The sequence below is a fragment of the Erythrolamprus reginae genome, chromosome 12, assembly GCF_031021105.1.
Source record: "Erythrolamprus reginae isolate rEryReg1 chromosome 12, rEryReg1.hap1, whole genome shotgun sequence".
Classification (NCBI taxonomy): Eukaryota; Metazoa; Chordata; class Lepidosauria; order Squamata; family Dipsadidae; genus Erythrolamprus; species Erythrolamprus reginae.
Genome location: NC_091961.1, coordinates 17602608 through 17619354, shown reverse-complemented (window position 1 = coordinate 17619354; position 16747 = coordinate 17602608). Strand labels below are relative to the sequence as shown.

Here is a 16747-nt window from a genome sequence, read left to right as displayed (position 1 = left end):
TCAATACAACTGCAGTGATGTTTCCCCTATTAGAAATATATTGTTGGAGTATACCTATATCTGTAGCCTATGGCAGATATACAGACCCTGTTGTGGATTCAAACCCCTTTATTACCGGGTTCACGCATGTGCAGAAGTGTCCCAGGAGGGTGGGCAGAGCATCTTAGAACTGGGCTGAAACCAGGAGCAACCCACTGCAGATACAGATCTCTGCTTGTTATAGGTATTCTGAAAGTCACGTGTCTTGTTGAACAGATCTAAATGCTTTGCTAACAGATCTCAAAATATCAATGAGATTTTAGGAAATGACGTTTGTTTCATGACAAATTGAAATGTGCTCACTTTTTACATCCTAGATGCAGAAAAACTTTATTTACGGTGTACAGAGAGGCATATTTTAAAGGGGGTATTTGAAAATAGCTTTGCTAAAGTGCACTGGTAAATAGACACCCACATATGCCCAACTTGGGTTTTCATGGCTGTATTACAAATTATGTTTAAAATCTTTGCAGTGCTGGGAATTATGGAAAGGAACATAAAACTATGCCTTATTATAGACCTGGGACTTTATTTGCTGCAGATCTGTTATTTGCTACAGAAAAAGGTAATAGATACATTAGCACATGGCAGCATCTAGAATGCCTTAATTGATCTCAGACATGAAACCGTGTTGGCCCAGTTTGGGAAATGGGACACCTCCAGGAAAATAGCAAGGGTTTATGTTAGATGGGGAAATCCGTAAAACATCCCAGAAGAAAATGGGACAAACCATTTCTGCACTGTGGCCAAAAAAAGTACATGGAGGAATCCGAGCCACCAAATGAGCTTGACTTGATCTCTGAAGAGGCATATTCTTTAATGTCAGCTGTGGGCTTCTTGGGAAAGCCAGAAAAATACTTCCTCTAGGAAACTGGGACATGGTACGGTCAGGATCCAGAAATAGCACTGTCCTTTTCTAAAGGCTAACTTGGCAGCAGCCATCTGCACATTATGGAAAATGATGCCAAGTGTTAGAAGAGCTTTGGAAACTAGCCCAGCACATGTGAACATCTTTTTCTAAGCAAGTCAATCTTGTGACTACAGAAAACCTTACTACCACTGGGAGTTGTATTTAGCACCCAGACTGGAGATTCAGTTATTATTTGAGACACGTAATTAAAAAAAAAAAATTGAATGCTGATTCGATGAAGGGAAATACCTCGCTCACCATATACCCATCAACTATTCTTAATTTAATAGCAATAGCATTTAGACTTATATACTGCTTTACAGCCCTCTCTAAGCAGTTTACAGAAGCAGCAGATTGCCCCCCACAATTTAATGTTTTCAATTTAGGTGCCACCAGACTCCAAATGACTCTGAAAAACTCTAGGAAGTGCACAAAAAGCAAATAGTAAAATACCATGTGAGTAATAAAAAGCAAAACAAATATAGAACAAGAAAAATAATAACAAAGACATGGAAAAATATATTAAAAGGTGTTCCATCTATCCTAGTTCAAGGTGTGGGAAAACAGGCACCTTCAAGGACTTTCAGAATATCACTAGGTTGGGAGCCACCCAGATCTCAGGGCAGGATAACTTTTTCTAGGGAGCATCGGATAAGGTGCATTTCCTGGATTATGATAACACTGACTAACTGAAAGGCGCAAGAGTGGATTGACCCTGTCAGGTTGTATTGGTTGGACAGACACCATGGTAGACAGGCTGTCTCTCAAATAACTGGGCCCTGTGCCCTGTACAGGGGAAAAAATTCTGGATCATAATCAGGCTTTCTGGAACTTCACTTCCCAGAGGTTCTCAGTAACCAAGGTACATCCTGAGTTCAACATATAAGTAGAAGTTGTCTAGGAGTGATGTAGTGCGAGATACTCAAGATATTCCCAGACACTCAAGGCAATGATTAAGGGCATGGCCAGGAGATCCTCAGAGGAAACCACAAGCTTCCTCTGGAACCCCACTGGCTCTACCAGTAGCTTGAAGTTACTTGCACTTAAACATGTTTAAGATGCAACTATTTGGTCCCTGATGTCATGGGTTATTGTTCCTCCTGAACAGAAGGAGAGAGGACACCAAATTTCTCTTGGTTTACCAAGTAAAGTAAGCTTTGCAAAAGCTTAGGGGCCTATGAGCTAGCCTCCACCTAGCTCATAGGCCCCTAGTTATATGTCTCGTGGTGATAATTTCTGCCTTTGGGGAGGGGGGTAAAGCACATACACAGAGCCAATGGTATTTAAAGGACTATCTAGACCATTGGCGATGTCATCATGTAGATATCACAACAGACTTCTAACTGACACATGGCCAGCCTCTTCTTTTCCTACCCTTCTGAAATTCTCAGTCCAAAATTCAGTAATAAAATGACAAATTACTGTGCTGTGAGTTTCCAGTTAAAGGAACAAAAAGCAATAAAATAGATGCACTAGAAGGGGAAGCCCAAGTTTTAAAATCTTAAATATGAATGGAAATTTCTCTGTTCTAAAGATCAGTAAAGTCAAAATTAGAAAAAAATATGGTTTGGGTGGGGGAGGGTTTGAAAAAAAATCAATTGGGGTCAGGGGAAAAATGTCTTCAGATTGCATTTTAATGCCAACTAAATCACTTTTTTGAAACTTATATGAGAACTGGAACATAATGATAAATGCATTTTTCAAAATGTTGCGACAGAGATTACAACTTTAACAACACATGTAAATAATCCCTAGGATGGAAAATTGCATGCACACAAAAATATTTATGAAGAAAAATGCACACACAACTGCATTACATTATTTCCTACATTCCTGAAATCAGACAGAAATGCAACAGCCTAAATGGGAGATTGGCAAAAATGAAAAACAGAGTGAAATGTAATTCAACATGCACAACCATTCCCAGAAGCATTTCATCCTTGGATTTTGTTTACTCAGTTCGCTATACTTTATCCCATACAATTTAGGAAATAAATTAAGAAACATTCAACCAAACAGATGGTTAGAAGATCACAGAATTGGGGGGGGGGGGGGGGGGGCAAGGTTATTTGCCAGACTGGTTTATTTGAACATTTTTGCTGGAGCCAGACAGTATCTAACAAATAGAATGGAAATTAAGAAATGGTCTCAGAATGGTTGATTTAGAAATCTGAAGAACACAACTTGCATCTCTGTACAGCTTCCTTATTGCACATATATTTCACTGAACACTGGAAAATCCTCGCTTCCCCAGCCACCACTTCCCCAGTCAGATGGAACAGGTAACAGTGGATTCAGGTGGGTTGCCTGGTTTGCAAATGAACTCTTGGTCATACTCTGTTCTCTGGAAGCCCAAATGCAAGCTTAAAAATGGTGACAGACATTGTGTCTTTGTTCTTGTTCAGGGTGGTAGAACAATGTTTCAGCTTTCCTTGGCAGAAACCCATAAGGTCTATTTTCCATAAAAGCTTCCTATCCTTTCAAATAGTGAATTATTCCAGAGACTTTTCCAACATTCTGTGCTATTATCAACTCAAGTGGATCTTCTGCAAAATGAAGCCCTCTTGACTGAGATGTATGGACTATAATCCGCATGCACACATGCACATATGTTAACATATTTATACTTCATTCATTTCCATTTCTTTAGAGCTCACTTTAAATCACTTCCGTCCTCTTCACTATATGACACTCCCCACTCAAAGGAATTAGGATTTGACTAGATGTTTTGTTTCATCAATGGCTCTTATGCCAGAGCTGCAGTTCAGAATGGATGCTAATCCTTGAATGAATCTTTTCCCCTCCTCTATTCATTCAAAAATGGTAAAGGGAATCTGTCTTGCTTGTGATCCCCTTCTATTTTTCTTTTCCCGTCCCCTATAGATTTTCAAGGAGTTTTTTAAATGGAGGGAATTCAATTTATTTTAATTAGATTTCCCTTCCCCATTCTACAACTTTCAAAGCTGGGATCCTGAATGAGAGAAACCGCTAGGTATTTATGAAATAGCACCACATTCTGAATCACTAAATAAGTCAAGAAACTGAAGCGCCCATCAATATTGTGCATAATGCACTCCAAAGTAATGAAACAGAATCCACAGCATCCCATTTCCTCTCACAAAGCAAAGGGTTAAGGGAGGCTGGATTAATGTGTCCAATGTCCAGGAAAGTCTAATCTAGAAACTATTCTCAATCGTCCAGATAGACTAAGCATCCTGAATTGGGTGTTCCTTTATTTGCATCAATGGCATGCACTCCAGCCCAACCACAACCTGTATCCGTTCTGATCTCAAGAGGATATAAGATGATGCTTTGGCTCCAAAGGAAAAAAAGGGCAAGAGTTGGGAAGAAGCAATTGTGGTAAATCATCAGTGTAGACCAGGAAAGAGAAAGAGGGAGAGGGGGAAAGAGAAAGAGCACACATACAAGCACAAGTGGACAAAGGAATGGAGGAAGCATGCCGCGGTGACTTTGCCCCTTCCCCATGTGCCCAGAAGGAGTTGTTGCCCCAAGATAATCTGGAACTGGGTATAGATCCAGGCCTGTGTGCTGGTGTGGGAGGGACATCCCAGTTCTCCTACCTGCCTGCACCCATCTGCCTTTGTTGGAGTGTTGCCCAGAGGAGAAGGATATAGCCATGCAGGTTCAAGGTGGGAAAGAAACAGTCTCTGAATAATTGCCCACCCCATATGCCAAACCAGAAAAGGAATCTGGCACTGCGAAGCCCCAGACTTGGCCAGGTTCAATTTATTATGGCAGTGCCCTATCCTCCCAACCCCACATTCTAAGAGGGTGAAAGGCATATGTATACTGACCTTCAAATCCCTGTGCACAATGGCATAGTGGTGAATGTAAGTTACGCTTTCTAATATCTGATGGATACAGTGACTGCAAAACAAAACGGGAAGGAAAGGAGGGGAGAGAAGGGGGGTGGGGAAAAGGGGGGAGGCCGACAACAGGGGTTGGGAGGACAAGGGGGAACCACGCACAGAAGAGGAGCAGCAGGGAGGAAGGACAGTGAGAGAGAGAGAGAGAGAGAAGAGGACAAGGAGGGAGGGAGGAGAGATTACCCAAACAAAGTGGAGTGGAGACAGTAACAAAAATATGCATGGCACGAAATCAAGATCAGGGATTCCAAAGGAGTGCAGGGAAAGGAATGATCCACAGGACGGACAGACAGATGGACAGACAGAAAGGGACACGGGGCAGGGGAAGATATGGGAGAACGAGAGAAGGAGAGAAACAATGTTGTGAAAGCTCAGAGACCACAGCAGGGTTATCACAAGATGAGTGCAGGTCAGCAACTGTTAATGGCACCATAAACTGAGCCCAGCCAGGGTGTGAGAATGGGGAAACCAAGCCAGACAGTGGATTTTCCCTTCTCTTCCAACCAAGGATGTTTAGGAAGATGGAAGCGGTTGCGCAAATCAGCCCCATATTAAGGGTGAAGAGCCTCCCCACCCCCACTTCTAAAAGAGACACTTGGCATTCAGAGACCCTTTAAGGGGCTGCAGTTCAGAAGCCACCTGAAAAGAGGAGGGAGGAACAGTCTGACAGGTAATGAAGGGAGGAGGAGGAAATCTATGAATTTGACTTTTGCGTTTTTTTAAAAATGCCTTTTTAAATCAAAAGCACAGAGGTGTTCCCAGGTTGAAAGGATCATTCAGTAACATCACAATTGCCCTGCGGATGCTCAGTTGGAGGCTCTTTTAATGTCCCCGGCAGGAGCTGGAGTGAAGGATGAGAGCTCAACCTGCCCCATGGCAGCTCTGGAGTCTCAAACACCGACTGGCTAATCTCCTCCCAGTGTTCCAACTACTTGAGCCACCCACGTGCTCCTCTGAATTTAAGTCAGAAGTAGTAAAAAAAAACAACCTATAGTCATAACTAGGGGTTTCCATACCTGCAAACTACAGTATATTGTCTAACCATGTCTACAACCTCATCAGCTGGTTGTTGTTTAGATTTACTTCTGAACATCTCACCTTGGTCCTGCTAATGTAGCACTATTTTAAGTGGGGAGGGAAGAAAAACACTCCCGTGTGTCCATACAAGAAGCTAGTAGTGATAACATGGTTTTGGTTACCCATAGGACATAACATGGAATAAGGGATTGTTCACACTTATATATCAGGGGTGTCAAACTTGATTTCATTGAGGGCCACATCAGGCCGAGGGGGGAGGGGTGGGTGTTACTAGGGTAGGTGTGACTAACTCAACGTCACTCCTGTCAGGGATGCCGGTGGTGACCTGAGTGCTGCACAAGCGAAAAAAAGGATCCTAAGCTCCATTTTTGGCTGCCATGGCCTCCTGCAACCCTCTGCTAGTGAAAACAGAGCCCAGGAGCCCATTTTTGCTGGCAGAAGCACTGTGGATCAGTTCACTGTTTCCAGGGCGGTGCCACAGGCCAGATTGAAGTACCTCGTGGGCTGGATCTGACGCCCAGGCCTTGACTTTGTATATGGACAAGACTTATGATAGGTCCCTCACCCTATCCCACTGATTGAGACTCTAACCTAATAGTCTAAGTGCAGATTCTTCCTCTCTGCCTCTTTCAATCCTAGCCTAAATCAATTCATGCTCTTCTAGATGCTATCACCACGCTTCTCTGGATCTGTCACTCTTCCTCCAGGAATCTATTCATGGAAATCCTAATTTGACCCATCAGTGCCTCTTCTTCCCCAGTCCTGTGCTTCTTATATGGGAGACCATTCTAGTCAACCTCTGTAGTTCTATTAATATTTTTGTAGATAGCTGAAAAGCTAAAAGCTACATGTAGGCAAAAAATAATCCTTAAGACAATTTGTTCCAGCAAGAATTGCTAGACAACAGTTCGCAGAATTCTTTTTAGTTTTCTGATAGCTAAAGATTCTAGATGTGGCAACTATAAGTGCCATATTGAGCAATGCTGATAAAATTCTTATTATTGAGTACAGATTTGCATAATTTTTCTATTAAATTTGCACCTATTGATACCTTGTTAGGGTAACTGTCTTCAAAATTATGTTCATATTTGCACTCCAGCACTGAGGACTTTGTTTAATAATACCTCTCTCTTCTAATAAAGAGAATTTATCAAATATTCTAAATAATTAGGTGGCATCAGATCACATCCTGGAATGTTCTCCCACGTCAAGTATTTCCTATTAATAGAAAGATCAGCAAGTTTTCTCCCAGAAGAAAAATGCTGATATTAGGCATGTTCCAACATATAATCCTACAGCTACAATCTTAGTGGTATAGTCAAGGAAGAGCTGTATCATCTGGCAATTCTGAATACAGTATGTGCTTTAGTTCTATGTGGTGGGTCAGGCTATGAGCTTAACAGTGTGTGTCCTATTCGGATGCCCACAGAATTTTTAGGATACCATCTTGAAGGTCAATGGACGAACCGTTTCTGAATCTCTTGCTCTGATTTGCTCTGCCACTTGCTTTAGAGAATTCCTGCAATAAACTTGGGCTTAGAAAGCGATGAAAACTCTGAAAAGCAGTAGAAAGCAAGATTCCATTTCAAAAGTTAAAAAAGCACAGAGGACACGAGGTTGGTGAATGGGGAACAGTCACTGATTTTAATTACCCTCTCACATCATCATCCTAGCACTCTCCAGACATTATATTCTATAGTTCTTCTGACCCCTGACCACTGGACTTCCAAGTAGACATGAGGGCAGTTGTAGTTCAAAGCATGAATGGACTTCAGACCATTCAGTTGGACAGCAGCCAATTAAATATTTTGCAATTGTTCTGGATTTCAGTCCCATCAAGATACATGGCCATCAAACAATTATTTGGCCATCTGTGAAGTATAAATCAATTCCACACTTTCTATAATCCCCTCCCAAATTGTTTCTTCTAAAATTTTAAACAAAAAAGTCCAGTTCCAATGGTCAAAGGCCTTATTTCTGCATTTAAAAATATTTTGTGGTTACTGTGCCATTTTCTGTGTTCTTCTGGATTAAAATAATCCCGTACTTGTGGATGACTTGTTTCTTTTAGCAAACCTTTCAAAGTGAATAGGACTTTTAATAAGTAAATTAAAAGAATTTGGGGCTTTAGCAAGTTTCAAGATTAATAAACAGAATAATAAAATGTTAACAAAAAATTTAAGATACAAGATCAAACTAAATTAATGAATAAAATGAGAAGGTAAAATACTTCACTATTACTATGACAAATATGAATTGTTTGTTAAGTGCCTAGAATGTTATTTTTGTTTCAATAATAATTTAAACAGTAACAAAAGATATAACTAAATTTGATTGGTTGGGGGGAAACCCTGAGTATTATATATATTATAAGATGCAAAGGAAGAGGGGGATTGGGTCTACCAGATTTCAAATTATACTTTGCACTGTTAACTTAGATGGAAGTGGATGTTGTTAAGAAATAGAAGGCTGTTGGAGATTATCTGAGATTTGGATGGCACAAATATGATATAAAAAAATCTAAGATTAATGTAGATTTCATAAATCATTATGTCAGGGTGGGCTATTTTTAGAGTATGAAATAAATAAATCTAGGTTATGCCCCAAAATACCTTTTTGGCTGTCAGCTAAGAAGCATTTTATAGGTGAGAAGTGATAAGTAAACATAAATGTTTAACTTATTATGATATACTAGGACAGTGATGGCGAACTTTTTTTGGTTCGCATGCTAGTGTGTGAGCACATGCCCACACCCATTCCCTCCCGTTACACATGTGCACCCAACGCACTGTCCCCTGCACATGTGCACAACCCACTCCCACCCATTTGCATAGGCATCACTAAAGCCTGGGACAGTGAAAAAGTGGCAAACTGGAAGTTCGGAAAAACAGATTGCCCATTAGCCCATTGTGCTGTTTTTCGCACTCCGGAGGTTTCAGGGTAGCTTCCTTAAGCCCCAGAATGTAAAAAACAGTACAATGGGCAAACTAGAAATCCATTTTTCCAAACTTCTGGTTTGCCCGTTGGGCCATTTTTTACACTCTGAGGCTTCAGGAAACTTCCCCGAAGCCTCCAAAGTGCGAAAAACAGCACAACAGCCAAACCGGAAGTTTGTTTTTCCGAACTTGCATGTTGGGCTGTTTTTCGCACTCTGGTGCTTCAGGGGAGCTTCCCTGAGGCCTCGGGGGGGGGGGGGGGGGTTGTGAAAAAGTCTTCCACAAGGCCGAAACTGGTTGGTGAAGATGATGCAATTTCCAAAGATGACTAAAATGACTTCCTTGGTTAGAGAAAACGTAATGTCTACATTTATGGCTAACATAAATCCTTACATTTTGGGGCAGGGGGGTTGCATGTAACTAGAAAAAAAACACAATGAGATTTGGCTTGAAGACTAAAAAATAAAATTAAATAACAGGAAAAAGGTGAGGGCTTTTTTAAAAAAAATCATAGAAAACTTGGTAATCATATTTATATTAGCTGCACGGGAAAATCCAAAAATTTTCTTTTAATTTTTAAAAATCTTTTCTTGCTTTTTTCTTTCTCTTTTTCTTTAGTCTGTATTAGTTTGTCTTACTTTTTATTTTCTCTTTACAATTTATATACAGATAAAAGCGGCACATAAGATACTGGATACAATTACAAACTGAAGAATCCAACTGGGGACTCCTTCAGTTCACATCTATATGACAACTGAGTGGAGTGATAAAGTTAGTAAGTGGAGTTATTAAGAAAAACAAAACATTATACTATTGCAAAACAAAAGTCTATATGCAGGGAACACCCACTGTGCTGTTTTCTCTTGCTGTGGTTTGTTAAACAAGCTAAAATGGCTTGGTTCACACATGATGTGAAGCACACAAGGGTCACCCTGGCAAGCTATGCCAAAACTGAACAATACAGTGGTTCAAGCAAGCCACTTGGGGTACCACTCTATACAAAAGTGGTATCTCCCCTCCGATAGTTTTGTGAAACTATAAGGGAGAGGCCAACTTGTTCATAACATGTGTGCTTCAATTATTCTCATGTGCCTGAATTACATCCTATCCCATTGAACTTCTTTTGGTCCTGACCTCTTGGACAATGTCTCTCATTTTGGTTAAGCCTGTCTGGCCCACCATACCTTGATGTGTAAGATACTGGATACAGATGCATGTGTGTGGCTTGCTTGTGTAATTTTCTGAACTCCCTGCATAGGTTTTATTGCTCCTATTAATTCAGTTATTTGGGGAATTATGCTATTAGCTGTACCTAACCTCTCTCCAAGGCTAACTGAGCATAACTGCTGGAACTGGGAACACATACTAATCTGTCAATATTCAGCTCTTTTTTCAAGAGAAGAAAAGAAACCGAACTGAATAACAGAATTGGATGGGACTTAGCAGATCTTCTAAGTCTAACCCCATGCTCAGGCATGAATCCCTGTTCCATTTCAGACAAGTGGTTGTCCAATCTCTTATTTAAAACTTCCACTTCTGGAGAGAATTTGTTCCACTGATTAATTGTTCTAATTGTCAGGAAAGTTCACCTTTGTTCTAGGTTGCTTCTCTCCTTGTTTAATTTTTATCCATTGCTTTTTGTCCTGCCCTCAGGTGCTTTGCCTCTTCTTTGTGGCAACCCCCAAGATATTGGAAGACTGCTATCATGTCCTTCCTTTCATTAAACTAGACATATCCAGTTCCTGCAATCATTCTTCATATGTTTTAGCCTCTAGTCCCTTAATCATCTTTGTTGTTCTTCTCTGCACTTTTTCTAGAGTCTCAACCAGTGATGGGTTTCTACCGGTTGAGCTCAGTTTTGGGCGAACTGATAGCAGCACTGGCAGGAGCCTCCTCCCACCGGCCAGACATCATCACAGATATTCTGTGTATGTGCAGGATATTCTGCACATGCACAGAAGCATCACATGCACGCACTCCTGTTCCCAAACCCAGTAGCAAAGGTAAATGAAACCCACCACTGGTCTCAACATCTTTTTTACATTATGGCAACCGAAGCTGAATGCAGTATTCAAAGTGTGGTCTTACCAAGGCATTCAAAAGTAGAATTAATACTTCTGTTCTTATTCTTATTAATACTTGATTCTATTCCTCTGTTAATGCAGCATGGAGCAGAGTTGGCTTTTTTGGTTAAAGAGAACATTGCTTAATTTGGGCAAGAGATGGCAGACTAAAGAGGAAGTTTCTAAGTCAGTATTTCTCAATCTTGGCAACTTTAAGATGTATGAACTTCAACACCCAGAATTCTCCAGACAGCAGAGAAAGAAGTCCATACACTGCAAATTTGACAAGATTGAAAAACACTGTTTTAAGGTACCACCTGGCTTTGCAAGATGAAGGTGGATCAATTTCAGAGATTGTATTTGTACTTGGTAATCATTTTGCACACACACTTGTTCCTGCCTTCCTACCTATAGTTCCAATGTACTTAGCAGGGCTGTTCTGAAGGCAAATACAGATAGTCCTCAACTTACGACCACAATTTAGCCAAAAATTTATGTTGCTAAATGAGAAATTTACCACATTCTACGACTTTTCTCATCACATTTGTTAAGTAAATCAATGCAGTTCTTAAATTAATAACACATTTGGTTTAGTAAATTGGGTTTCCCCATTGACTTTGCTTGTCAGAAGGTTGCAAAAGGGGATCGTGTGACTCTGGGACACTGTAACAGTCATAAATATGAGTTAAATGTCAAGCATCAGAATGTAAATCACGCGATCTGCAACAGGGATGCTGCAATGGTCATAGGGTCACTTTTTTTCAGTGTTGTTGTAACATTGAATGGTCACCAAATGAACTGTTGTGAGTCAAGGACTACCTGTATTTAGGATTAACAGAGAATGCTTTTCTATCACTAGGCCCTTCTTTATGGGCAGAAAGCCACCATGAGAAAGGATCTAAGGTTTTCATTCAGGGTTACCATCAAATCAGAGGTGCTTAAACAAAACACAAGATACACCAGACTATCATTGTCCCTGATCTTTTACAGAGTACAAAACCCCAGAGGTTGCTGTTTAAGGAGCATTCAATATCAAAAACATGGGGCTGGCATTTATGGTAGAATTATTCTTCGCTCCTGTGGTTATTTCTCTCATTGCTGAAGCATGGGAGGAACAAGATAGGAAAGAAACAATATAGAAAAACTGAATTGTGGGGGAAGAATTACACCAGATTCTAAACTTTGGGATTGCTGTGGCTTCCCTCTCTTAGAATGGATTCATTACTAAATGTCTGGAACACTTGGGAAATGGCTATGGGCAACCAGGTTTCTTAATTCAAACAGAAATAAATACACAATGTATTTCATCATGTTCATGCCCTGGTCAACAATCTCTTGTTACGAAAGCTTTAAACTGACATCTACATTTCTTGATGTCTTCTTTGGTACCTCCTGCTATCTCCTCAGCCTTTGCTCCTCTACACCACTCCAAAGGCTGGAACTCCTTCCAATCTAGGTTGACAAACTTCAGACACCCAGCTGTCATTGTATTGTAGCTATGAACACTTCTCAAATACAACTCTGTTTTGTAATTTGGGGGACTTGATGCTTCAACTCCTGAAGCTCTTTGCTAATGACAGACACTTTGCCCACCAAACACTCATTTCAGTTCTGTCCCATCCAATTTTTTATTCCTTATTGCCAATATTCCTGAATCCTTAAAAAAAAAACAGTTCTTATCTCAACTATCCTGGTTAGACCACATCTGCAAAAGAGACCATACAACCTCCAAACTCTAGGTTAGAGCAATAAAAATCTCTCTACGTTTGAAGTAGGATGAAAAAGTTAAAGTGTGAAAGTACTAACAACAACTTCCTTTATAAGAAGGCTAAGATCCCATTTGAACTTGAGATACTCAACTACAGATTAAGCCTTGTTTGTAGTAGTGGGAGCACTCCAGCCACCCCAATCAAACTTCTCTCACCTGTCGCACTTCCTTTAGCCAAGAACTGGTAACTGGGGAGTGACCTGCTCTGATGAAAGTCCATTTGGGAAAGAGAATATCCTTAAATGATCAGATATACTGAGAGTACTCATGTCTTATATAAATGGGAGGGCGGGGAAGGCACGGGAAGTAACTAGGATACGTACATCTCTTCTAACCCTGCAATGTGTCACATAAATTCTATCTGCTTCACAACTGTGAGCTGAACGGGACCCCCACCCTCTGCTATGTAATCAAATGCAGGAGTCCAAAGATGTATGGGAGAGTTGGCTGGCATTGTATGAAGCAACAGGGCACATTATGGCAACCACTGGTGCCAAAGGATGTGAGAATATCACTGCAAGCATGTGAAATCTTTTGAATACAACCATGTGGCTCCAACCCCCACCCCTACCTCCCTGATCACAGATGGGTTCATATTTCACAGGTTCAAGCTGGAGTGGGATCTGGGAAGAGAGAGGGGGGGCTGGAGGAGGGAGAAGGATGGAGGGGGGGACAAGTGGATGTGGAGTTACCACTCACCTTGCATCAGCTTCACTGTAATATTCTCTGGCAACAATGTCTTCAAAGAGCTCACCACCCGTGACCCTGCAAGGTGACACAAATGACATTTCAACCAAAATTGACACATGTCAACAGGACAGTTGGAGAGTATACCACTGTCAGCCCTTCACAGCAGACCAAGCTACGAAGTTCATACATGTCAATATTACTTTAATCATAAAGCAATACTGAATGTAATTCTCCCTATCCCATCCCTTTATCTTCATGAGAACAAGAAAGGGTCTTCCAAAAAGTGCTGTTTCAAAAGGCAACTGGACTTTCTTTGTTTTTGCTTGAAGATGTTTTGTTTCTCATCCAAGAAGCTTCTTCAGAACTGAAGGTTACTGCATATTGAAGATTCCAAGGAGTCTTGGATAAGAAGCGGAAACATCTTCAAGTAAAAACAAAGGAAGTCCAGTTGCTTTTTGAAAAAGCACTTTTGGGACACTCATGACCTGCATGATTGACAATCTCTAAGAAGGGTCTTGCCTAAGAAACTTTCTCATGTTATAATTCTGGCCAGGGCTCAGATATATATTTTTAATCAGACTTTTTTCCCTTCTGTTCCTCAAGGTTATTCCTTCTTCCCATTATAACCACTGAATACAACTATTCCTGAAAGGCTTGGAGCATTTACGGTCTTTCAGCCTCTTACATAATTGCCTGGCCCATGACCCAAATGAATTGTCATGGACCCAATTTCTATTCCATCAAGGAATCTCACCAAAACCAACATAAGTCTAGCTTGCTGAACATCTGTCAAGGCTTGCTAATGTGGCAAAACTGTATTTATTAGGTCAGAAAAGGCCTAATTTTTCTAACCTTATTTTGAAAAATTATTCTAATTTTAAATATATGTAGTTTAAAATCTTTGTCCACTTTCTTTTTCTTCTTTCTCTCTTCTCCTCTTTGGGAGAAGTTCTTATATTTTATCTCTCATCCAGATAGAGGACTAATTATTTCAATGTAAGCAATCTTACAATACAGTAAACAAGTAAAAAATAACATACCAAAGCCATTTAAGGCATGAATTTCAAAAGGAAAGAAACACAGCTAAATTTAATTTACATCATTACCATTCAGGAGACTTCTATATTTCTTTTTCTCGTTACAAGATATTCTTGTTCATAAACTGATTCATATATTACCTTGAACATGTTCATTGTTTTTGAGGATCTGATCAACTCCATCCAGTTACAATTTTCTAAATCTCCCATATCACTACTTTTCTACCATCTGAAATTTCTCAAAACATTTCCCCAATTTTGAGCAAATGTTCCATGTAGGAATTCAACAAATACATCTCCTTGTTCTAGTTATGTGACATTTATATATAACTTGTAAGTGTCCATGCTGTCTTTTTGGATAACCCAACCATTGAATGAGCCAAGGTGGCGCAGTGGGTCAAGTGCAGTACTGCAGGCCACTAAAGCTGACTGCTAGATCTGCAGGTTAGCGGTTCAAGTCTCATCACTTACTCAAGGTTGACTCAGACTTCCATCCTTCCGAGGTGGGTAAAATGAGGACCTGAATTGTGGGGGCAATATGCTGGCTCTGTTCAAAAGTGCTATTGCTAACGTGTTGTAAGCCTCCCTGAGTCTAAAAAGAAGGGTGGCATTAAAAAAAATTGATTGAATGAATGAATGAATGAATGAATGAATAAATAAATAAATAAATAAATAAATAAAACATTGCTTTGATATATCCATACTCTTTATTGCACAGTACAATTTACATTAAGATTTTTTTGTCTATGGAGATTCAGGTCATCCAGATCATGGTTGTCCCAAAAGTGCTTTTTCAAGAGGCAGCTGAATTTTCTGGTTTTTCTTTGAAGATGTTTTGCTTCTCATTCAATCTCTGAGCTGAAGAAGCTTCTTGGATGAGAAGTGAAATGTCATGAAAGAAGAACCAGACAGTCCAGTTGCCTCTTGAAAAAGCACCTTTGGAACAAGCAGATCTTTTGGATTCTCAGCTAACAGTACAGGGTCATCCACTTACAAAACTACATGTGCATCGATACTTCCAACAAACACACCCCTAACATCACCACAAATGTACCTTAATGCGCTTATCCACAAAATACCTTGAGCAACCAAGGAAGCATCACATCCTTTTCTTTCATTCACTACTGAATTATTTGCTAAGCATTCCATTTGTTTGCCTTACTTCCATCGTATACTGTTCTTGTTTCATTCAATGCACAACTTTCAACTACATCTTCATGACAAAAATAATAATCTAAGCTTATTCACTTTTTCATATCCTTTCTTTCCCCCCATTTTCTCCCTTTCTAAAACCTACTTTTTATAACCCTATAGTCAGTAATGGGCAGCCAAAAATTTTACTGCGTGTAGCTTGTTTTGTGGGTGTGGCTTGATGGTCATGTGACTTGGTAGGAGTGGCTTCCTGGCCAAATGACCAGGTGGGAGTGGCTTGAATGATCATCATCGTTCAAGTGAACTGTTATTGCCACACAATGCCTTTTCATCTCAGCTGTTGGTGGAGTGAGGACTTCGCGAGGGGAAAAAGACCGCAGCCCAGACTGTTTTGGCGTGGCATGGTTTTCCTGGCCTTGGGAGGTGGCCGTGTGAGGCTGGAGGGGAGCCAGGCAGGAGAGAGGGAAGCTTGTCCAAGGCCAGGACGGAGGAAAAAGGAAAACAGCGAGGAGCACACAGCAGCAGCAACAGGGGGAAAAAGGGAGAGCCGAGCTGAGACTGGTAATCCAGGAAGTTACTGCCACCAGTCAGCTGGAGCTGGGCGTGCAGCTTCATTTCCACCCTGTCCTGCCTGCTGGCCACCCCTGCCTATAATCCCTTATTTCGGGGTAGGTTCAGAGCAACTGGATGGACCTAAGCACTTACTGGCCAGATGCCCTTCCTGATGCCCATACGGAGATGGCAGCAGATTTTTTCTTTCTTTCCTAGGAGAGAAACACCTGCTGCTACCTGGGATTGAATTCTCAACCTTCTGAATGGGAGGTAAATGTCTTCACCACTAGGCCATTGTGCTGCTCCCTCTCTAAATCAACCAAAGTGTAATAACCTCCCTTATTCTCCCTTATTTGTCTTAACCTGATGAAGAATAAAAATGTAGTCTGCCCAGCATTAAGCCACACAGCAGCTCTGAAAGAACTGCTATTCATGTCTCAAACTTCCCATCAGAATTCCACCAAATATCTTCTTAATGAATTAAATCTCCTATGGATTTTTAAAAACAGTTTTGTTTTTGGAGAATTTTTGTTGAGGGCTGTTTTTATTTTATTTTGTTTCACTGTTGCAGTTACTTTCAAGTCCAGTTCTGCTGTCTGTTATGTTATTAAGCCACTCATTTTTGATGCCAAAATAGACAACGGCAGAGACATTATCATCAGCATATTATAACTC

The 16747-nt window shown here is 40.6% G+C and overlaps 1 protein-coding gene across 1 annotated transcript in view; it reads right to left on the bottom strand.

Moving 5' to 3' along the window:
* The window catches only part of CAMK2B (calcium/calmodulin dependent protein kinase II beta), a 275191-nt gene that overhangs the window by 97389 nt on the left and 161055 nt on the right, over positions 1-16747 (bottom strand). Inside the window, exon 5 of the mRNA XM_070765550.1 lies at positions 13341-13406. Coding sequence (XP_070621651.1) covers positions 13341-13406 — 66 coding nt within the window. The remainder of the gene's footprint in view (positions 1-13340; positions 13407-16747) is intronic.